Source organism: Lathamus discolor, chromosome 2 (genome assembly GCF_037157495.1).
Source record: "Lathamus discolor isolate bLatDis1 chromosome 2, bLatDis1.hap1, whole genome shotgun sequence".
Taxonomy (NCBI): Eukaryota; Metazoa; Chordata; class Aves; order Psittaciformes; family Psittacidae; genus Lathamus; species Lathamus discolor.
In genome coordinates this window covers 30,610,852-30,633,699 of record NC_088885.1, presented here as the reverse complement: position 1 = coordinate 30,633,699, position 22,848 = coordinate 30,610,852, and the positions used below count along the sequence as shown (strand labels likewise).

The 22,848-nt window shown below is 40.0% G+C and overlaps 1 protein-coding gene across 1 annotated transcript in view; it reads right to left on the bottom strand.

Annotated features, from left to right (window-relative positions):
• HDAC9 (histone deacetylase 9) overlaps window positions 1-22,848 on the bottom strand; it is a 457,613-nt gene that overhangs the window by 142,081 nt on the left and 292,684 nt on the right. The window contains exon 12 of the mRNA XM_065666283.1: window positions 214-391. Coding sequence (XP_065522355.1) covers window positions 214-391 — 178 coding nt within the window. The remainder of the gene's footprint in view (window positions 1-213; window positions 392-22,848) is intronic.

The following is a 22,848-nucleotide window of genomic DNA, read 5'->3' as shown; positions in this document are numbered from 1 at the left end:
ATGATAATAATTTATGGCTGTGTGAATATTAAGCATGTGATTTATCAGCTGCACTGGTTGACTTGATGCCAGTACAGCATCATAAAACTGAGGAACAGTAAGGCTAAAACTGAATGCATTGCTGCAGGAGGCATTTGAGGCATTTAAGTCTGCTGATCCTACATGAACAAATGCATTTTCCTTGCCTATTAAAAGCAGTCTGGGGAATCCTACCAGTGGTGTAGACATGCTGGCTGGGCTGGTCCATATCTGCTTGAGGTAATGTGGAATCAGCGGGGGAAGATGGGGTCCTAAATACTGGCTGATGTTTATCTAATCCCGCCATGCCAACTGTAGCCATCTGAGCGTGGTAGATTTGCAACTGGTGGACACGCCGATGCGCCAGGAACTCCTGTTTCCAAGAAAACAGCACAGTAGAAAGACATGTGAGATGGGATCAAGTAAGACACTGAGGGAAACATGTCAACAAATTAAGTTCATTAGGTCAGGGCTGTAATAAACAGTGTGGACTCCCCCCCTCAACAACAACTCACAGCTAAGACCTACTCAATAAATCCATTCAACAGATGTTTTCACACTGACAGTGTGGGCTGCTGACTTTGCTGGAGAGTAGGTGACAGCAGGCAACCTGTCAGTTCTCCCCAATAGAGGGAAAAATGGTTTTGCATTCAGAAGCTTATAAAAGACAAAGGTTTTTCCAATATATTGAATACATAATATGATGTTAGAATATGCATGTTATGACCCTACACAAATAAAAATAAAATCTTCCTACAGCACAGAAAGTGAAAAGTGGTGTCCTTACTACCAGGTACAAAACTTGCTGAGCAGCTGTGAGTCAAGTTTCTACAGAGGTCTCAGTTCCCAGAGTACTCTGGAAACCAGGAATGATTTGAGCATAGGTTTTCACAAATGGTTTAGAAATTCAGGAATTGTTACATGAGATCCCACTTCAGGACCATCTTTTTTTATCATAACTCCTGCCGGCTGTAGGCAGTGCCAGACTTCAGGAAAGGTCAGCAGGTGTGAAAAGACTGAGGGCAGAAAGGAAGATGGCCTCCTCTGTTTTGTTTGTCAACAGATGATGAATTTTGCTGACATGACAAAAGGCTGAAACCCTGCTGAAGTCAGGAGAAACCTTGGCATTCACTCACTCCACAAGAGCAGAGTTGCTCCACAAGTCCTTTTCTTTTTCCTTTCGTTTTTTTGTGCATATAGTCCTAGAACATCAACAGAAAGTGAATGCAAGCAAGAGATTTCCAAACCATTCTGCAATATAAATTCAGCTGAAGTTCACACCTAAGAACTGCAGGCTCTGTTTATCCTCACCTTGGCTCGGTATACCTTTATGCAGGTATATATGGTGCATGTATGGGTCCTTTTAACTTTTTTGACCCAGTAACAATGAGCAGTGTTATGTGCTGTTGCTTGGCACAGCAGCTCAGAGGTCTGACCCAACCAAGGAGGGATTGCTGGGTACCCACAGAGGTGAAACCAAGTTCAGGCTGTGCAGGAAAGCAGGTAGAAGTACCTTGGAGTACCCCAGTTCCTTGTACACTGCAAAATGAACCCACAGCTCATGGGAAGAGAGAATATCTACCCTGCACCTAAAAAAAAGGCCTCTATGAAAACAGTAATCATGAGTAACAGCTGAAATGAGAGCAAATGTTTTAAAGTAAGCCTCAAAACCCACATTAATATCTAGGGTCACACTTCAGTGAAAAGACATAAGGTTATAGGAAGGTAAATCAGTTGGAACCTTGTATAAGTGACTAAATAGAGAAAAAGATTATAAGTAAGCAAAAAAGAGGCTTTGCAAAAAGAGGTTTGACAAGAAGTCTTCGTTTGGCATCATTAAACCTTTTCCCTCTCTTTAAATAGAGTCCCCAAGTTTTCCTATTGCTTTTTCAATGTATGATGGCAGGATGAGATTGTATATTTCATGAAATATCTTGAGGTATCTGAGGAGATCTGTACATCCCCTTTCTCTATGAACATAACGTAACATTCAGGAATTCTTTCCTGAAATGCTGACGTGCCTTGTTTTTACTTAATTTCACTAATTATTTTTATTGTGATTAATTTTCAGAGGAGATATTTTTTGTTCTCCTAGGCATACAAATCTTTTGTAACCTTTTCTGAGAGTGTGTATGATTGGTGAGAAGTGAAGAATGCATGAATGCTATTCTGTTGAATTTTTCCTATGAAGAACAGAAGTAGATAAATTCCTTTGTGAGGATTTAGCACTCATATCCTCAATGCTGGCTTAATGCTCAATAAAGGAGTTATTTTGATGTCTGTGGCATGATCACACCCTGCATCCTTGGGTTAAGCTGTGACAGCTGGACTGTCTGTCTGATGCTGGTTTATTCACCTTCTCCTGCCTCCTTTCCATCTGTTTCAAAGCACAAGAGCTAGCTGAGCAGTTTGGAGGAAGACAAAATCCTACCTGGAGCCCTTCTTCACACAGACCTCTACTATCATTCATGAAATGAACAGAATTGTTGTTATTTCTGCTGCTCTCCTCAACCTCACAGGTGGATTAATTGCGTGGTATCTGTGTAGTTCTTTGGTTAAGGGGATTTTTGATATTATCTTTTAGTATTCACACTAACTAATGATAATTCATAAACTGAGTTCACTTTTCTGATAATTACTAGAGTACAGAAGACAAAGGATATTGTTCATATTACTTCAAGCCAGTAAGGGTGCACCAGTGTATTCTGGCAGTCTTTATTAAACAATATTATTTAAATATACTTCATAAGAAAATCTTGGAAATTCAGCTCTCAGTGAGTGGGGATGAGAAACAAATGTTTCTGTTTGGACTTTTTTCAGTGCAGCTAGACTCTGAGCTCTGAGCCTTTAGAGCTGCCTCATCTGCCTTTATTTTACTTTCAGATCTGAACTTTATTTGTGCAGTGACTGCACAATCTTCTTCAGTGAAGCTGTAAGTTTGCCGTTCAGTCAATATCCAAAATCTAATCTACTCAGGTCTCTGACCTGAAAAAGTTAATTTAGGTGGTTTTTGATTGGTTTGGGTTTTTTTTTAATGGTGTCTTCAAGAAGAAAAGATCCTAGGTCTGGAACACTATAAAACATGGATAATTCAGGAGTGTGATCCTATCTTTGCTTATAACAAGATTAGGTGTTTGCATCTATGTGACCAATAGAAATAACACTATTGTTCAGGCATATGAGCAAATCAAGGTAATATTTTAGAATGCTAATCAACCTGTGTGAACGTCACTTAGGAGCCAGCCAGCCATACATTTCAGGAATTTGTCAAAGAGGAGAGCCTGTTCTTGCTCTCGTGTATTTTTCTGCTAAACTATATTTTGTTTATATCATTGTTCCCTTCTCAAATGAAACCAGACACATACCCTGAATTTGACAGATGTTTATCAGCATAATCAGTACATGGAAGGAGAAGAAATTTGTGGATGGTTGGATGGAAAACTGCATGACACCTGTTTTAATTTCAGAGGTCATGGAAAACTGTTTGCCTGTGGAAACCTTTTAAATTTTGTTAAAAATGCAGTAGTTTGTCTCCCAGGGCTAACACTGAGGCTTGCTTGCATCCTCTGGTGACTGCCAGGTCCTTAAACTGTAATTTTAAAAACTCGAAGCATCAGCAAAGTTTGGACTTGTTTAGGTTTTAGTCAAAGTTTTAGGCTAACTTCCTGATTAGGTTTCATTTTACAAACAACAGGCACTCCTGAAATACATGTACTTTTTCCAGCCAGCTACGTATTTATGCTGTGAGCATTTAAGATACACTGTGACACACAGACAAGTGGATTAATGCAATGAGTGGATTAATGCAATGAGTAATGTGAATAATCAAAACACTTATCTGGCTCCCCAGATGCCCACCTGGACTCTGGAAGGGATTAAAGCAACACAATGAATTCATCTTCAGATTTTATGTGATACAGCACTGCAAACACATGTCCATCTCTCCAGCAATATGACAAAAGCAGTATTTGCACATCTGCAGGGTTAGTGATTTGTGTGAATATATTTGCAGCATTTCTTAGGTAACCTGAGCCCTGCTTGCCCGGCATGGAGCCTGCTAGTTCCAGGTGCCTGAGATTAGTTTATTAGTAGAGGCAGGCAATTAGGGCCTCTGCTGGAGCGAATGGAGGGTCATTTATCATCTTCCTCAGAAACCAGCTCAGACCTTCAGTAATTATTTTGAGGAGGATTTTTAGAATCAGTATCTAAAGAGAAGATGATGCTTTAAGAGGTATGGGAGGTAAATATTTGTTATTCTCCTACTATTACTGTAATGTTTGCTTAGGAGGAGCTAGAATTGATTTGGGTTGGTGTGAATACTCCTTTCGTGTAGACGTGTGATTTGTATGTTTTGGTGCTTAGTGTTTTATCTGTTCTGAGAATTTTAATGAGAACTACTTCCTTAGTTCTACTGGCTGTGAGAACTGGTGTCCTGCAAGTGTGTTCAGTTGTGTTGTTAGGTGATCTATGTTGTATGATATAGGTGAATTCTCTATGAATAAATGCTCCTTCAGGCTGTTATGTTTTATGCAGAGAAAAAATATGTTCTGTTCACTTACAAAAACTTTTCTTGCCTCACGACACTTTGCTTTTTAATTTAGTTTGGTATGCTTTAGTTTAATCACAGCTAAATAAGTCATAAAAGTTGTATGTCTGTACCACAATCCTGTGTGTATGGGCATATGCATATCTCTCTCCAGGTTTACGCTTTGGCTTCTTCTCACTGTGGTAGAAATCTATTTTTTCCTTAGGAAATTTAAAATTTGCCATTCCTAGTGGCAAGACTACTGCTTATAGTCTCTCACATATTTGTGGCCAGGTTTATAGCCTTCTGCTGTGCCTCTGCTGAAGTATGAAATGTGTGCTAATGTCTATTAACTGTTAAAAATCATTCATGTATTGACCGTCCTCCCCTGAAGACCTTTAGTACTGCTAACCTTGCAAAGCTTTTCCTTTCAAAGCATTTTTGGTGGCCTGTTCCCTAGTTAATTTTTCCTTATAATTTCCACATTGTTTTCTGAACATTACCCAAAGGACCAGTTATTATTGAGGAGGAAAAATACATGTGCTGGAGGAAGTTCTGTCCTACATGAAGATAAAAACAAGCCCTGCCCAGCAGTGAGACCTACTGCTTTCCAAGTGCTTTCTCCAGCTCTTTCCTCTGAAGGGTGTTTCTGACACCTGCACTGCTGCCATGTCTCACCCCGCAGCTCCTGATGGAGTCTCTTCTCCTTACCCATTTCAAGATCCTGTAGCAACATGGAAAAAGAGTAACTTGAGGTCCTGCCACTTGTCTTTCCCCATCCATCATCCTCCTTGACTTCCAAACTTCCCAGTACCGTTGTAGTTGAGTGCACCCACAGGATGTCCAGATCAGACAGTGGATGCATCCAGGAAAATGGCTTCTTCTTGCAGCAAATAGAGTTTAGTCCTGCTTTAAGGTCCCTGCAACGGCAGCTTTTGCCCAGACTAAGACAGCGTCATGCAAAGTGTGATTCAATCAGAAGTTCTGGCACCAATAAATTTTGGGCACCCAGAATTTTCTCATACAGTACAGATGTAGCTAGTTACCAGTGCTTCAAAAATCATGGACCTCGTGGAAAATATTAATGGGATTGACCTTTGTTATCCCCAGAAATGACAGCGAAAAAAACAGAGAACAATCCCTACACAAGGAGAATTGTGACAAAAAGAGTTGTAGATAACAGAAGTTGTAGCACTTTTGATCCAGAAATTTTGTGAACTACTGTTCTGTCAGCTGGTCTCAAACCATAACTAATTGCCCTCAGGAACTGAGAAAAATAGGTCACGAGGTCTTCTGAAAATACTTGTGTGAACAAATGTGAAAGTGCAGTAATGGTTTACCTCTGCCAATCTATACAACCTAAAATTAGTCTTAGATACCCCTGAAAATTAATATGTTGAGAGATCTTTGAAACATCTCTGTCACTTGGAGAAAACACATGACCAAGAAACCCTACCAATTCTATTTTTGACAAAACCATATGTAAAGCCACAAACTTCCATGGTCACCACTTTTAAAAATATCAGAATCACGATCTGAAATACAGTCAGCCACAAGTTCATAATCAGCATTTTTACGAAATGTAAATAAGTAGCAAGTATGGATGCAAACACATAGATTGAATAGATAGAAATTGATTCAGAGAAAAAAAAGCATAGACAGGAAGAAACTGGGCAGCTAGCCTTGAGTCGTATGGGTTTATTAGGTCACGTATTATCAGGGTGCTTATAGAATTTGGTTTTCTCTTGCTGTAATCCAGGGAAGACAGTGTTGACTAGAAAATGGGTAAAGAGCAATGAAGTCTTATCAATAGCATGTTGGGTGCAGATACAGAACAATGGAATGAAAGCCGTATCCCAGAACTGCCTGGACTCCTAGGCAGAACCTGCTGCTCACAGGAAAACAGCTCCATGCCTTCTGCCCTTCCCTTGTCTTCTGGAGGAGTGTGGAAAGTCTTATTCCAGCTACTGCCAAGGTAGAGCTTAGTATTTGGGGTGGCCCCTGCTGCAGTGACCGCCCAGGGCATGGTCACCACCCTCAACTATCTTTGCTTTCCCCCTCTGTTCACACAGCAGCCAAGCTGCTGCTGCAGAGGTCTCTGTCCCCTCCTGCCACCCTTCCCTTCTAGGGCAGGAGCTCTTTTGGGGTAGCAATACATATTATTAAAATGACAACATTTTTGGCAGGTGGGCAAGGAAAAGAGGAAGAGCAAAGGCTATTAATGGGGTGATAAGAGTGTGCTATTTCATCAGGTCATGTAGGAGAGGATGGATTACCTGCCTTGGGTTGCATTACCAAATGTACAGGTTAGGGCTGGGGTCACACCCCTTGCCTCTGGTTGTAGGACGTAACAGCAGGATTGGGACTCTACCTACTGCCCTGCTGTGGCAGGAGGAGGTGAGCAGGTTGCTGACCTACAGTTTCAGAGAAGGAGGGGGTAAAAATTACCTCCGGATGAAGAGTTTCCAAAACACTGAGTTTTCAGCTATCTTGATAAAGAAATACGAGCCAGGCAGTCAGTAAGTTGAAGCCTGGCATGATTAAGAAGAAAGGTGTCATGGGAAATGATGTTTGGAAGTTACAGCAATGAGGGACCTAAATACAGAGCATTTACTACTGGAGAGAAATTCCTGGAGTCCATCTGAGCTGCTGGTTTCACTCCCAGTTCCCGCTCCTGCAAGACCTGCCTTCTCCACTCCTGACATTGGCAGGTACTCAACTTCTGTCACTTCTGCTAAAGTGCTGACTCTGCAGTGTGTGCAACACGCATCCAAAGAAAATGCAGCACCTCCTCAAAAGCTTGCACTCCTGGCTGAATATTTTCCTCACTTTCTCACTCTCCCAGAGATTTAATATAAACATATATATAATTGGAGGTACAATGAAAGGGACCAACTGAACAACTTGTGCGTTGTTTCTTCTTTTTACTAAATTTTTAGAGATTCTTGTTACTTTATAACTTTTACTAGAAATACCACAGGACTTTCCTGAAGTCATTTGGTGCTTTCCAAAAAAAAGAATACAAAGAAGTACAGAAATTAATACCAATGGGAAAATACAGTTGTCCGCATATCTTGCCCTAACTTTCGGTATTAACAAGTATTTGCTTCTTTTACTTTGATGTGAAGAATAAATAAGCTTTATAATTGCATTTAATGGTTACTACCACCTAATCCTAGCAGCTTTCCAACAGTCATTCACTTGAAGTGTTAGTTGACACAAAGTAATTAATGAAAAATTGCCTGTCCCACCTATTTCATTGTTCTGGGAAATATAACCCAACTTTCTTCAACATTGCTGGCAAATCAGTGTGGTGCTACTTTACACAGATCATTTCAACCACTTCCATATTTCTGCTATTCAGTGGAACTATTTTTCTTAGCAGATTGATAAAGTTTCTTTTTAAGTGAAGCATCATTATTTTGGCCTTCATACAGGGAAATAACAGTCTCCAGGGTAAATTCAGCATCATCCCCGGTGAAGACCTGTTTTCTGGGTACTTCAACAGATTCTTTTCTGGTCTTACAGGCAACTCTGCTGAGTTTGGGATTCATTGTAGAATTAATGGAAATTACTTGGGTCTCACGTATAAGGATGAAACCTTGGAAAACCCTGCACTTCAATACAGAGTTCACCCACGTTAGCACATTGATGTCTAAGCACAAAATCGTGTGGGTATATGGAAGCCCTCTGAGAATGACTTCTTTCTTGTATGCAGGTACATGAGATCAGAACAGGGAACATCAATGGATCATATGGTCAGCAAATAGCCATAACAAAGATGTTATGGACAGAACAGCTCTGTTCTCTCTGTTCTCTCTCTGTAGACCATCTCCATAGATTACTCTATCTAACGCACAAATTCCAGCAGTTGCGTGCATTACCATTGCCCACACCAGAGTTCTTCTGCAAAACCTTCCATTTCTGCTGTTACCTGCATGACAGCAGAGTTGTAACCTGATGGATGCCAGGTTCTACTCCTTTACTGGAGGACTTCTGCCCCTCTGAAGTCTCCAGAGAGATATACTGCCAAATCTCACACCCTACTTTGGTGTGGTTAAAATGTCAACAGACCTCATTTCTCATTTCCAATATATTTGTAGTAAAAGGTAGTTTCTTGAGGAAATACATATGTACACATGCACTTTTGCAAGTATAACAAAGTATTTTTAAAATATCTTTCTCTCCCTGGTGCTTAGCTCTTCACTTCATTGATTTTAGCACACAGAGAAATAGTGATCTGTAGTGAACCGGAAATACAGGATTTGAATACAGGAAGGATGCTGTGGATAGAAAAAAAGTGAAACTACCCAAGAAATATTTTATTTCAGATCTGTTCTTTATACCTGTAATGTAGTCTGTATGTTTGAAGTATGCTTTATATATTTATGCAATAAATATATTTCTGGAACAAACAAATACAACTTGTACTTTTCTAATATTTTATTTCAATAAGATTATTTATAACTTGAAAAAAATTGAACTGAACACCTGAAGATTACTTTTAAATATTTCTTGAAATCTGGGATTTTCCTACTACATGCTGCTGAGCATAGGGTTTGCTGGTTTTAACACGTACAAGAACTGCCAGAATGTGCAAATTGAGGAGAGGGACATACACCGTATGTTTGCTGATTTAGGAGCAACTATAGGCTTAAAAAGAAACACGAAAAATAGTATGTGCCAGCATAGCACAAATTGTATAAAGCAGACTGCAAAATTAATTCTCCAATTGCTCATTCCTTGAGCAAATGTTTGCCCTCAGAATGCAAAGTACAGTTCAGAAGAGGCCACTATACTTGTTATATTTCATGGGAAGAATGAATTAATTTATTTGAACTTGCTTCATCACAATGTGCTTTAAATGTCCCCTCTAAAAAAGTAAAAAAGGAGCTACATTGCTGTCACAGGGAGAGATTTTGAAGACTAGGTGGGACTAAACGCGAGAAGAGAGAGAGAGAGCGGTATTACAAAGTCCAAATAAACTGAGTATCATAAGCTCCAACCTCTCCCATTGTCACCCTCTCTTCTCTTCATGAGAGTGCTCTCCATTTTTGTTTTTTTTCGTTTTTTTTTGTTTTAATTTGAAAGCTATTTTACTTTTATGTACAACTGTCTTCCAGTTCTTTCTTGCGTTTTTTCTATTTCCAACAACAGCTGAGTCTTCCATATGTTCACACCTTCAGAATGCTCAAATCTAATAGGATACTACAACAATTAAAAGAAATGGAAACAATAAGAAAAAGTAAGAACAATACTAGCTGGGGAGGAGAAGTGAGAGCAGTAAGAACATTTGTCCCTGTGTAGCCCTCTGGAAGGTGGCTCATTGGTTTGATAACCCCACAGAAGTATCTTATTACTGCATTAGCCTTCATGATACTTTTCTCAGTCTAGAAGAGAACTCTATCCAAAGTATACAGGATTAACTTACAAGCAAAGAAGTCTGAATGCTCAAGAGACCAAAGGACACAAAAATAGAGACCAAACCCTAGTCTATATTCGTCATCCAGGCTCTGTTACTCCTTACTATAACCCATGTCCTTCCTCAACAACAGAAAACACAACCACCTTCGGTATATTAATTAAAGTTTTCAGAACTGCCTAAATAGATCTAAAACAAAAATATCTTTCTACTTTAGAAATTGGCTATTATTATTTTGCAGAGTTTGGCTGCTTAGTACTCAGAATCACTTATACCATTGTTTTAGAGGCCAGCTGAGGTAGTGGTATCTCAATCTGTATATTGGGTAAGGCAGCCCTGAAGATCAGCTAAATTTCCAGTGCAGTCCCTTAAGGCACCACCATGCATGTAGCCTGACGGCACCTTGGGAGGGTATCCACATGCTGGAGATTGTCTCAGAGTTGGTGGCTGAGCAGGAAGACCATAAGCAAGTGGGAAGGAGCAGATGAGCCAGCTGTAAAGCACAAATCTAGTGTCCCAAGAGCTGTGGGGGTGCAGCCAAGGAGCAATAATGCTCAAAAGAAAGGACCTGACAGTCAGTGGAGAAGGTAACCTCCTTCAATAATAAGTTATAATTTATCATACATCATAGCTCCTTTTTGGGGCCAGAGTAGATTGTGTATGCACATCTAAGTCTAGATAGACTAGAGGGGAACAAAGATATTCTGGGTTTTCACTGCTATACGAGAGGAGGGTTTAGCACTTCAATAGCTGCTTCTTAAAGCAGTGACTGCAAAGAAGAGAGACAGCCTTCTGCATCCACGCAACACTTGTTAAAAAAAATATAATGGAAAATATACCAGATCACTAGTTACAACTTTAACTACACCAATGAAACCTGGGGGGAGGGAGAGAGGGAATCCTGAGAACCAGTCAAAGCAAAATGTTAATTCTAATTGCTGTATTTAGTTGGCCTTGTCTTGTGACAAGTTTGTTATTATGCAGATTTCCTACCTGCCACCTTCCACGGGAGGATTTTACAAAGTGAAGTTATGCAGGGAACTTCCCTTGCTGCTTGCCTCTTTATTCCTAATTATGTTGGCCCTGTGTTCACTCAAGATAACATTATAGCTGTCCCCAAATGCTCTAGATTTGGGGCCAGTGAAAAATTAAATCTTTTGGTGCTTGGAATTTTTTTTTTCTCCTATGTTGCAGACATGTAGTTACTAACATGCTGGAAAAAAGGCTGTGCTTGCTTTATTGTCTGACAATGGATTATTAGCTTTTACATCTTTACACAGGCATCATTTCTTAGATGTCTTTTTTTGTCTTCAGATAGATATGTAACGTAATGTCTCAAGGAACAATTTGGTTGATTTGTTTGGTTTTAAAGATACATGTACATTTACATATATTATTGCACTTACTGCCTTTTTTCTAGGAATGTCTTCTTTCTTTCTCTGTAATAACTTTTCTGTTATATCCTTGCATGATGCCATTCTATTAAAGGCCATCATGAAAATAATCTTTAATTTGTCTGCTACCTAGAGAGTATTTTTATGTGGAGAAACTCAAGTGCAGAAGTTACGAATCCAAAGCAAACAGGGATTAGAAATGCTGATTTCTAGGTTCTTCCTTTAACCATTGCATCAGTAACAATTGCATTGCATCAATAATATTCTGCACTTCTGGCTGTTATAGTTACAAAATAATGCTGCACTGTGGCTTTCAGTGATTTTTATTACAACAAGTAGTAGTAGAGGTACAGTCAGAAGTTGTTTTGGTTTTTCTGGGATTTGGAAAAGGGTAGGAGAAAGAAGTCAGATCAATGTGCACTACAGAATAGCACAGCTTTTAGGCAGTACACAGACAAATTAAAGCATCTCCGTTCTACAGCTTTTAGCTGTATATAAAAGGGTTCTGAACAGACTGGGTGAGTAGAGGAAGGCTGATCAGAGAGAGTTTGCAATGAAGGGACCCCAGAAACTTCTCACTTGTGACTTTGGGATCATTGTTGTCGTCATTCTTGTTGGGGAATATCCAGTCTGCTTTCTTTCCAGCTTCTGGAAGGACCAAATCTACTCAGAGAAACCAGGAGGAAAGGTGGTCCCATAATATGGTACGTAGTGTACACACAGTGCCACAGCCAACCCCCAGGGCAGACATGAGTCCCATGAGCCATGTTGACAGCACCCAAAGCCAGGCAGTGCCAGAGCGCTCCTGATAGCTGACACCTGTATCCACACCACTGCTGTCAAATGTATCTCAGGCCCTCGGCAGATCTGCATAGGTGGGCTGAAAGCTTTGGGGCTTGGTTTCAAAGCATTGGGTCCTGCCATCCCAGTGAAATGTGTTCCTGTTGTAACTTTATGAGACAGGATGCATTTTAAGTTTTCTTCTCATCAACCACAGGGAATTAAACACAATCTGATTGCCCTATGAACAGATATGCTAAAACATGGCAGATATATCCTTGAGCCCAACCAGAGAGCAAACGCTGTCCAGAGGCTAAATCGCAGGCAATGAGCTTCTCTGCTCCTTCCCTCTCTTCTTTTCCAAATCTTCCTCTGACTATGGATATTGGGGTTTCTCTTTGCTACTTTCAGTAGACGAACCTAAGTAAAGCAATTAAACATTTAATAGTGACATTCAAAAAGGGGAAAAATATGCGAGATCATGGCCAAGCTTCTGACTTTTACTGACAATTCTAGGAATAGCTCTGCTTTTCATCATAGAAGTTCAGATTATCACATCCAAGTGGCTCTTTGGGCATTAAGATATGCGACACACATGGATATATTAATTCAGAAGAATTTGCCTGCTGCTACCTTGCCTTTTTTGTTTGTTTGTTTTTTTCTAATTTGGATTTACAGTGTGATGATTACTGATGTCATAGAGCAATATTCCCCAATGATGTAGTACCGTACATACTGTATATTATTTCCTAAAGATCTTCTGGGATTTTATTCCTTTTTGGGGGAAGGGATCATGAAGTTGCAATCTGTTAATTAGCTGATGAATTCCCCTGATTTTAGGTACATCCAGGAACTGGTCCTGATACAAAACCCCAGATAATGCTCCAAAAATCTGGGTTCAGTATAGTTTTAGATGGAGGCATCTGCTACCTCATCTAACCTGTAGTGTATTTGCATGTGTGACAGTAAACAGTTATTGAGCTTCCTGTCAGAGCTGGCTGTTTTTCTGGGGTAATATCTGTAATAACCTGGATATTCAAAATATTTTAGTACAAAAACTGTTGCATGAAGTTCACCAAGCTGATAAGTCCAAATTATTTTAAAAACAAAATTTTACTACTCATGCAATGATTGCTAAGAGCAAAATTCATCTTGTTACAGTGGAAATAACACACTCCAGCTTTGCATGGCAGGAAGAAAAACCACCAATTTTATGAGTAGCTGCCATCTGAAGGCATTGAGATTTTAGGCTCATTGAAACTTAACGAAAGACCTGGGGAACGCCTCAGACAAAAGCCAATTGGTTAATTCATCTCTGCTGTTATTAGGCTTTCACATCACAGGCGTCTGCTAGTGCCTACATAACACTGGCCAAGAGAGGGGAATACAGGGTGTGGTTGTAGGCAACGCATTCCCATGGAGGAAGCTTGAGGTGACCAGTGCACATACTTGGTGCCTAACCCAGAGGTGTAAATTGTCTCACCTAATCTTTGTGTTTTAATGAGAAAGGAGGGTTTTAATGGGAAAGGAGGGAGAAGCCCTGAGCAGGGGGCCATGGCTGGCTCCAACTGTGAAATGTTTGTCCCTGGTGGCTGCCTTCTCCCCAGGGGTAGAGTGGGTGGAAGAGCCTCTCCTTTTCATTTGAGAAAGAGTCATGCTTCTGAAAGAGCTGCACCAGGGACTGACAGCCCCAAGAGAGGTTTGGGTCAAGTTAGATTGCTTTGGCAGGATTCGGATCTCTGAAGATGTTTTGTTTTCATTCTTTGAATTAAAATTTAATTAAAGTAGTTGAAATGCATAATCCGTCTCCGAGGAACACGGTCTTAATCTTGTCTCTTAGAAGAAAAAGCAGGATTTTCAAATTTTATCTGTTACTGATCAGCTTACACCAGGCTTCTAACATCTCTGAACCTTTCTATCACCTTATCTTATTCTAGCTTTATCTATCCTAGCTAGGGAGATTTCAAGCAGTTTTCTTTGCAACATGACATTCAGTGCTTAACACTAAGGGTGCTTGCCTCCAGTTGTGGAGCTAAGGCAGTAATACACTTAAGATAATGAAAAACTATCCTGAAAATCCTCTTCTTTACCCACAGTCCACCCCCAAAAAAAATGAAAAAGAAAACACTATGTGATTTTAGTTTGTTTCAGCTCAGTAACTGCCCATATCGGTCTATTTGCATTTCATATTGAAAATAAATAAATAAAAACTGAGGCAAATATAACAAAATAGAGCAAAAGGACAAAATGTGAAAGTAGAAAAATTAGATGGGAGCGTGGTGAAGAGAACAAGAATGTAGCTTTAATAGAGACAAATCCTGATTCCCTAGGTCCCCCTGCAACGACTGCTTCTTTAAAAGCTTCTAAACCTTGGAATTCACCTTTGTTTTAATGTGAAGGCTTTTGAAATCTGCGGTTATTTCGGAGGGGTTTAGTTTTCTGCTATATTCTACTATGAAACAGTGTACACCCTAATTATTCGATGCCTTGCAAACCTCACAGTGATTAATTGCTGTAGTGTATGGTTATGGTAGCCCAACGGTTGGACAAAATCAGCTGAGAAAGCACGACCAGTCGTGCACCAACTGCAGCACCCACCCAGCGCTGACCACAGTAACCTTTTTAGGAAAAGTCACTTCCATCAGTCAGGCCACTACAGGGCAGTGGCCGCAAGGCAGCAAAACACTGCTTGGAATAATTCTTTGCAGATGCCAGGAACCGGAAGTTTCAGGGAGAAAAATGAAAGCCATTCACTCTTCCAATGACACAAGCCTTTGATGCCACAAAGTCATTTGGACAGAGAGCTCCAAGGTCAGGAAGGCACGTAAAGATTGGTGATTAGAGAAATACTATATCAGCAAAGTGTGGCAAGCTATTAAAAGAAACTGTAGCTTTTATGATTGTGTTGCTGGAGCTTCCCCAGGGCTATTTGTATTAGATATTGAGTTAAGCATAACTTATTTAGTCCCAGCATTCCAGAAAAAATTTTGATGTCAGCTACTGAAGGAAAGTAAACACAAGGAGGAGGAAACAGTACTGATCCCAAACAGATAAAAATACTGTAATTTAATTTTGTGAACCCATGCACGTTAGAACATTAAGAAAGAGGAATTTTTAAAAGGTTGATTTGACTTAAAAGACTTTGTTGATAGAGGTTATTTAGTCACTGTGCAGCTGGGGGAGGGAGGGTGCAGAAAGAGATGATTTATCACCTTGAGTATATGCTACACCCTGACAAAGCATTAATGCAGCTTTCTGTAGACAGCATTTTTGTCTAGAGCAGATTTTATGCACATGTGTAGTTCTCATCTAATGCTGTGGGCTTGTGTGTACATTGAGCCAAACTATTTGCTTAGCTGGGCTGTTTGCCCAGTGGATGTTCTGATGGCTGGTGACAGAGATTTGCCTGCCCTGTAGTGAGCAATTAAGAGTCTTTGGGATTGTAATTTAGGAATAATTCCATGGGTCTGGATTTTTGGTCACTAAGTGAAGAGCTCAAGTGAAGCTGATCTAGAGGCTGATAATATCTGCTCAGATATTGTCTCACAGCTCAGGAGCTCCAGTGCAAGAGCCATGCTTGTTTATTTCTGTAAGAAAAAGCCAATAAATCCATTGGGGAATTCTGCTCATGGGTTCTCTATTCTCTCAGAATAACACTGCGGACCTGCGGAAATCATAGGTATAAATGTAAGGTCAGGTGTGGGGGTGTTTGATTTGCCAGAAATTACTGTTTATTTAAGAGTAAGGAAGTGGAGAGCTGAAACCTCAAAGTCAAGTACAGCTCAACTCCCTTAACACAGGGGAGACACCTCAACAACAGCTCCTTGCAGAGGGTTTTTTTACGACATCTTGGCTTTGCTTTGATTCTTAGATTGGGTTTGTGGGTTTTTTTATAAGGTGTTTTTAGGTGGGAGGTTAGCACTTACAAGTTTGTTTAGTTTAAGTACTGCAGAAAAATGGGTCAAGGGATATAGCATAATGTTGCAGATATCTCTCTGTAGATGTTATCTGTCCAGAGGTACTGTCCAAGAAACAATTTGTGCTTCCTGCTACCTTTCTCTGACCAGATGTATTAATGCCACTTTCTTTTGGACCTAGGTAAGATGCCAGCGCTTACGTCTTCTTTTATCTCAATACACATCAAGGTATACAAGATTGTAAAGACCATACTCTGGTGCTTCTCTTGATGAGCATAGTTACAGTTCAGTGACCCCCTATTGCTGATAAAGCTTTCCACTCAAACTGTGAAATTTTACATTTGAATGTTCAGAGTAGGAAAGATTTTTCACATGAGATGCAGAAGAAAAAAACTTCCTCTCCCTTCTCTCCTTGTTACATATTTTTTCTGCAAACGTTTCCACTGCTAAGAAATTATTCATTACCACAGGAATATCCCAGCTCTGCAGGTTATATATTAATGACCAGTTCTCCCAGACAGAGGATCATATTCCACTTAAAGTGCAAATGTTATGTCTGCTAGTTACCAAACATGCCATATAGGACTTAGCAACTAAGACTTTATTTGCAAGTCTTCTGCCTAAAAATACACCAGTTACTACAAAGACTTACCACAGATTCTTTTAACCTTAATTACTCAGCCTTACATACTTGTCCTAATTCTTGACATATTTAATAAGATGATTCTGGACTATAAATTCTCTACCTTGTAATTTGTAGGTTACCACTTTCTTGCACTTTTAGGCTGTCATTAATAACAGTATTTTACTCAGGAATACAACTACTGCATTTTGCATGTTGAGAAGACCAATTTGAAGCTTTTGGGGACCCATAGATAAAAAGAAAAAAGGCTTATGTTGTTGACTGCTTGTTTTGAGGAGAATAATTTGTGGCTTAAAAAAAGCAGAAATGTATTGAAAGACGTTTCTAGCTGAAACTAGGCAGAAAGAGTACAAAAAATATAATAGAAGAATCTAAGTTTTACTATGATTGAAGGACTAGACAAAGCCAAATATGATATAAGAAGATAAGAACATAAGAAATTTCTTACTGCATCAGGCCACTCTATCATGCCCAATATCCTCAGACAACAGTGGGAGCACATGAGCACGGCTACTCTCTCCAATTCATTGCCTTCATAGTCTCCCAACACCCAGAATTTTTGCATTACAGATGTTAGAGGTACATCCCTGTCTCTGTCCTTTAACATTTGCTTATGACCATGTTGTCCATGAGTTTGTCTAATCCTATTTTGAAAAACTGGTTCTACAGTCTTATGCAGTGAGAAATTCCAGAGTTTCACTACTCATGGGGCAAAGCAAAAATAAAGCCTTGCCTGTTTTAAACTGATCTCCTTGTAACTTCAGCAAAAGCTCCCAAACACAATATTGCAGGATGTGGTGAATAACATTTTTTCATCCACTTTACCTGCTGCCTTCATGATTTTATAAATGTTTCTCTGAGGGAAGGCATTCTGTAGCAGAACTGGAGATTATCTTTATCCAGGGCAGTCTGTGCACTTTTTCAGCCTTCCACAGGTGATAGCACGGCCCCGTTTCTCATTGTACAAATCACCTTTCTGCTCAGCACTGCTGAAAACGCTGCTGTAATTGATGTTTGTGCTGCAGCTGGCCTGGTGGGTCACCAGCTGAGCGAGTGAGGATACTGCTGGCTCCTGCCAGGCTCCCTCTGGACCCCAGCATGGCCCAAACCTGCCCGCTGTTCTCTGGGCCAAGGAGAGCCTGGCAGCCAGCCAGGGAAATCTTGTTATGCAGGTGATACTCGGGGCGGGGGGGCAAGGGTGTGCATTTCAGATGTCCATTTTAGTTTTATTTGAATGCTCTGTTTTCTACTGCCATGGATCTACATGTATAAAAGCCCTATAATACATAGTAATGTATGAGCTTTCCAAATGTTTTCTCCACACTTCTACTCTTCAAACTCTTCATCTTTCTCTCTCTCTTCCCTCTTCTCCTCAGTGTGTCTTTGCACAAGATATTAGTGTGTCTTTGCACAAGACATTAGTGTGTCTGTATCAGTATGCAGTAAAACTTTAAACTATAACACAAATTAGTCAAGAAATAAGAGGCAAACCCAAACGCTGAGAGCAGCACCAAAACTAGAAGTTTGATATTAAATATATTGCAACTTTTTAATATTTTTCAAGTGGGAGATAAATCTCCTTTCTGTTGAAAGATGGTTCTGCCTTTGAAATAGAACGAAGTTTACATAAATGTTAAGGTCTTCTTTAATGTAGCTTTCATTATCTCTTACGTTCCCCTTTTCTCTGAAAGCCCAAGTGACTGATGTCAAGATCAAGGGAGTCAATCAATGTAGATACACTCCAGGACCCAGATAGGATATAAATCACTCTTACTACTAACCACAGTAGACACCTAACTGAAGGACAGAAGTTTACATATTCGCTGTCCTTGTGGGGGAGGCTAAATTTCCCAGCCACTTACCTCACAGGAGCCCCTCATTCATTAACCAATTGGGGTGCTTAGTATCACTTATCAAATAGACTAATCAAACATTGAGAGAAACCAGCTCTTGACCACTTCTTGCCCTTTGAGCACTCCAGGGCCAGCTCCCCCCCCCCCCCCCCCCCCGCCCCCCCGCCCAGACTTTTATCTAATAAGTTAAAGAGGGGAAAATTAATCCATGGAAGAAAATGAGATAACAGCCGCCATAGCAGACCATCCCAGAGTCTGGTTTGCCTTTCATCTATTGCTACCTGACAATTAACTCTTCAGCGACACAGGAACCCCATTTTATGGGAGCAGGATCTGTCCCTTCACACAAGGATGGGTGTTTTATTTTCATTCTCACTGCTCCACGTTGCAGTTCCTCTGCTTGTAATGGGTGTGGGTGAATTAAAAAGGTCATCCTTTACTCTCCCTCACTCAAGCTTGACTTAGGGCTGTTTTCACTTGCAGAATACAAAAGTGAAAACTGTAATTTATTACAGTACTCGCAATTCAAGATGTTTTGCTTGGATCCTGTGCTTGCAATTGGTTACCAACATTCCAGCCTTTCTTGCTTTTGTTGGCTACTAGATTATAACCCTCAATTTCATTCTCTAAATCTGTGTTTAAAAAGGTATTTCACAACACAGGGTTGTGGGTTTTTTACCTTGAAAAAAAAAGTGTGGAGTGTCCCCTTTGCAGATTCACTGCAATTTTAATTTTACTACTTGTGTTCCTGTTTGGTGTTCTTTTGTTTTAAATTCTTGTTCTTTTGTTTTTTTAAACCACCTGACTGCAATATTTCTGAAGCCCAAAGGATTTTCCTTTATGATTGCTTGAATTTTTTAACAGCTGAAACTCTGGCACTGTGAATATCAGGAATAGGTTAACTCTGGTGACACAGCAGTCATTAGCTGCACTGCAAATGGAGAAACTTGTGCTTTACAGGGTACTTGGGAGTCCTGGGTAAGCTCCACTCCTCCAGCAGCACCTGCCAGCAGTGAGTTGGGGCACATGGGGCAGCTACCACACCTCTCTCACTGGCACTTCAGGTTTTGGTGCACAGAGGGAGCAACAGCAACAAAGTTCAGTTTTCGTTCTAAAAATACTCTGACGCTTTGAAGGCTGCATCTGAACTTCTAGCAGCTTTAGAAGGAAACATTGCATTATAAAGTCTCTGGGACAGGCACATATGGCCAGGGTTAGAAGTACTGAGGAAATCCCACTTATACTCTACACTGTCCCAGTGTTGTAACTTGCACCTTGAGGCACTCAAAGGTGCGCAAGGTAAAGTAGCCCCACTCGGACCCCTTTCAAGAGAATGAGAACTGTTTTAATTATTACATGTTTATATTACCTTGGAATGGGCCACTGTTACTGGTTTGGGGTTTGGTGGTGTGTATTTTCCTTGCATTTTTTTAAAGCCTACAAAACCCATGTGTATCTATAACGCTATAGCCAGCAGTAGTCATTAAATACTTCACAGAACTAACCTCAATATTGTTCGTACCCTGTTCCTACACTTAATAATGGGCATTCTGCAACATAGTTAATTACTTGCAAATGGAAGTTGTAAAAGGTAATAGGGTTCAAACCTTTTCATTTAAATCAAAAAGAAGCCCCAAGTAAGCTTCCAGATCTCCTCCAAAGTTTGGGAAATTTTTAGTTCATATCAATGTCTGAACTAATATCTGGCCTTCCCTTTAGCTACCCGAACTAATCCGTCAGACCTACAATTAGAACTATGACCTGCAGCTGTTTGGTTATGGAAGGGACATTGGTAGGACTTGAAAGGGGAATAAGCGAGGCAGTGAAAATGAGATTCAGTAATCCTCCTGTATTATAAGGTATTTTGCACAGGGTGGGAAGGAGCTGGGACTCTTGCTTGCTTCCCCGTATCAGGCAGCAGTGGGGGATATGGGAGCTCCCTGGACTGCTGCCCACTCAGTGCCCCCTGTGGAGGCAAGCAGCAGGGAAGTGTCAGCCAGACCCCTTATACAGCTCCAGTGCCAGCACAGGGAGCTCACCAGAACCCAGTTAAACTTGGCTATCAATTAATACCAGCTGCTTTGCTCTGCAGGGTGGACAGGACCTACTAGGAACTGGAAAATCTGTAATAGCCAGACAGAACAATTGTGTACTGGTAGGGGGATAGCCTGCAAGCTGTAACAGGTCCTTTCCATCTCTAATTTCTACATATTTAATTTATATAGGGCACTGAAAGCTTTAATTGTAGCAAAAGTTGGTCACTATCCACAAGAGACAGATTTGAACCAGTGACCCAAAGGCGAAAGATTCTGTATGCCATTAGCGACCCCTCAGAAATGCAGTCCCTCACTGAGGTTTTTATATCAATAACTAAATACCACTAACCTTTACAAGCTACGTGGTTACATTTTTAATCTCCTAATTCTGAGTCATTTCACAAGCAAAGGGAAAAATAGAGTTTGTCTTAGAGATAAAAATGTAACTTCTTCAACATTTTGCTGTTAGATATTTAGGAATACAATTATTTTTGAAAGAGTGGGAGAAGGGAAGCAGGTTGGATTAGGACTCTGTATTTAGGAGTGTCTAAAGGGCATTGCTCTAGGAGAACACATACGCACTCCTACACTGTTTTTCCCACCCTCTCCTGTGACTGACTGTGAGAGAAAATTCTTCTCCATCCCCCCCATCCTTACTGGCAGTTTTACATCTTCTACTCTATTACCCACTGGAATGTCCCTTGGAATTCCACCCAAGATCCAGAAGTTAAGAGGTCTTGATCTTGATACTAGAGAAACCTGTACGCAAGATAAAAGTATTTCCACACATTTTTTGAGCATGCACAAAAATGAATACAGGCTAAGAGATATAATGGTATTTAATTTCTATGAAAGGTAAAAATGTGGAACTAGCAAAAGATAAGTTACATAAAATAGCAGTTGGAAGTCAGTATTCATGTCAGAGGTGGTCTTGTTCTATCTTTTTTTTCTTCCTTTACCTACAAGCCAAACACCACTAAGCCAGAAACCACCGACCAGTACAGTCTCACAGTAACAAGATATTAATAGCCCATGGAAAAATCAACATATAATTCTATATTATGGTACTAGAGTCCCTGTATTTTTTTTAGTTCTGACCTAACAGTAACACAAGAAAAGGCAGTGGGGTGACATGCAAAAATGTGTGCTCATTTTAATTCATAGTATATTCAAAATACTGTTGATAAATTCTTATTTGATATGTTTGTAAGAAAAACAGAAAACTAAGAATTTTACATAAAAATGTTAGTGTTGTTGCTTTTAGTTTAAACAAACCTGTCATCCTTTAAGACAAAGAGAAATATACCATAATCCTCTGAGTCTGTAAAGTGACTATGAGATTGTAGCACATCTCCTACCTCCTGAGGGGTTTGTCTATGGCCTGCCATCTCCACCATCAGTTATCTAGGCTCCTCTCAAATGTGAACTCTTTGTTGTTGGTGGTGGTTTTGCATACATAAGTAAATACACAAATGTTTTCATTAGATAGCAGAGAATGCGCTTGCTTTACTTGTGCCGACCTTTGAGGAAGTCACCCACATTCTTACAGGCAAGTAGGCATCTGTAAAATCAGACACTAGGCATTTCAGTGGTTTTACTTAAAATGCCTTCATGGAAGTTCCTGTATATTATAATGGTCAATGACCTGAACTGGGTTGAATCATGCCTAATGCCTAACTTATTCTTAATTTCTGTGCATGCTTTATTGTTCCCTGCCATATCTTTCACTATTGTCCCTTCCTCCACAGATTCCCTTTGGCTTCAGTGACTTGGAATTGCTTATTGCTGCATTTCTTAGTTCTTTTTATATCTCCTAATCCTCATACACACAGCAATATATATATATATAAATATATATATGTAATGTGTGTATATATATATATAGTATATATATAATCAATATATTATATTGATTAATTTCTTGATGTCAAAATGCCAAATCCAGCAACAATAAAGGAATTTTCTGGTTAACAACTTGAAAAGAACTTGGTGTGCTTCTGACTAGCCCACTCTCTTGCAGAGGTAGGCAAACAGTTTAGCAAACTTCTAATCATCGTCTCTCAGCCACTGCCTCTTGGAAACACTGATGCTGGTTCAAAAATACAAAGCTCTTCTTTGATTTCAGGAGTGTTAAAATAGCAGAAAAAACTTCAAGCAAAAGAGAAGGCATACAGACACCGCTTTTCCAAAAACTCTCCTTCTAACAATCAAAAGTGAGCTTGAAAGGAAGAATCCACTCAGCAGACAGGATTTAGAGGAT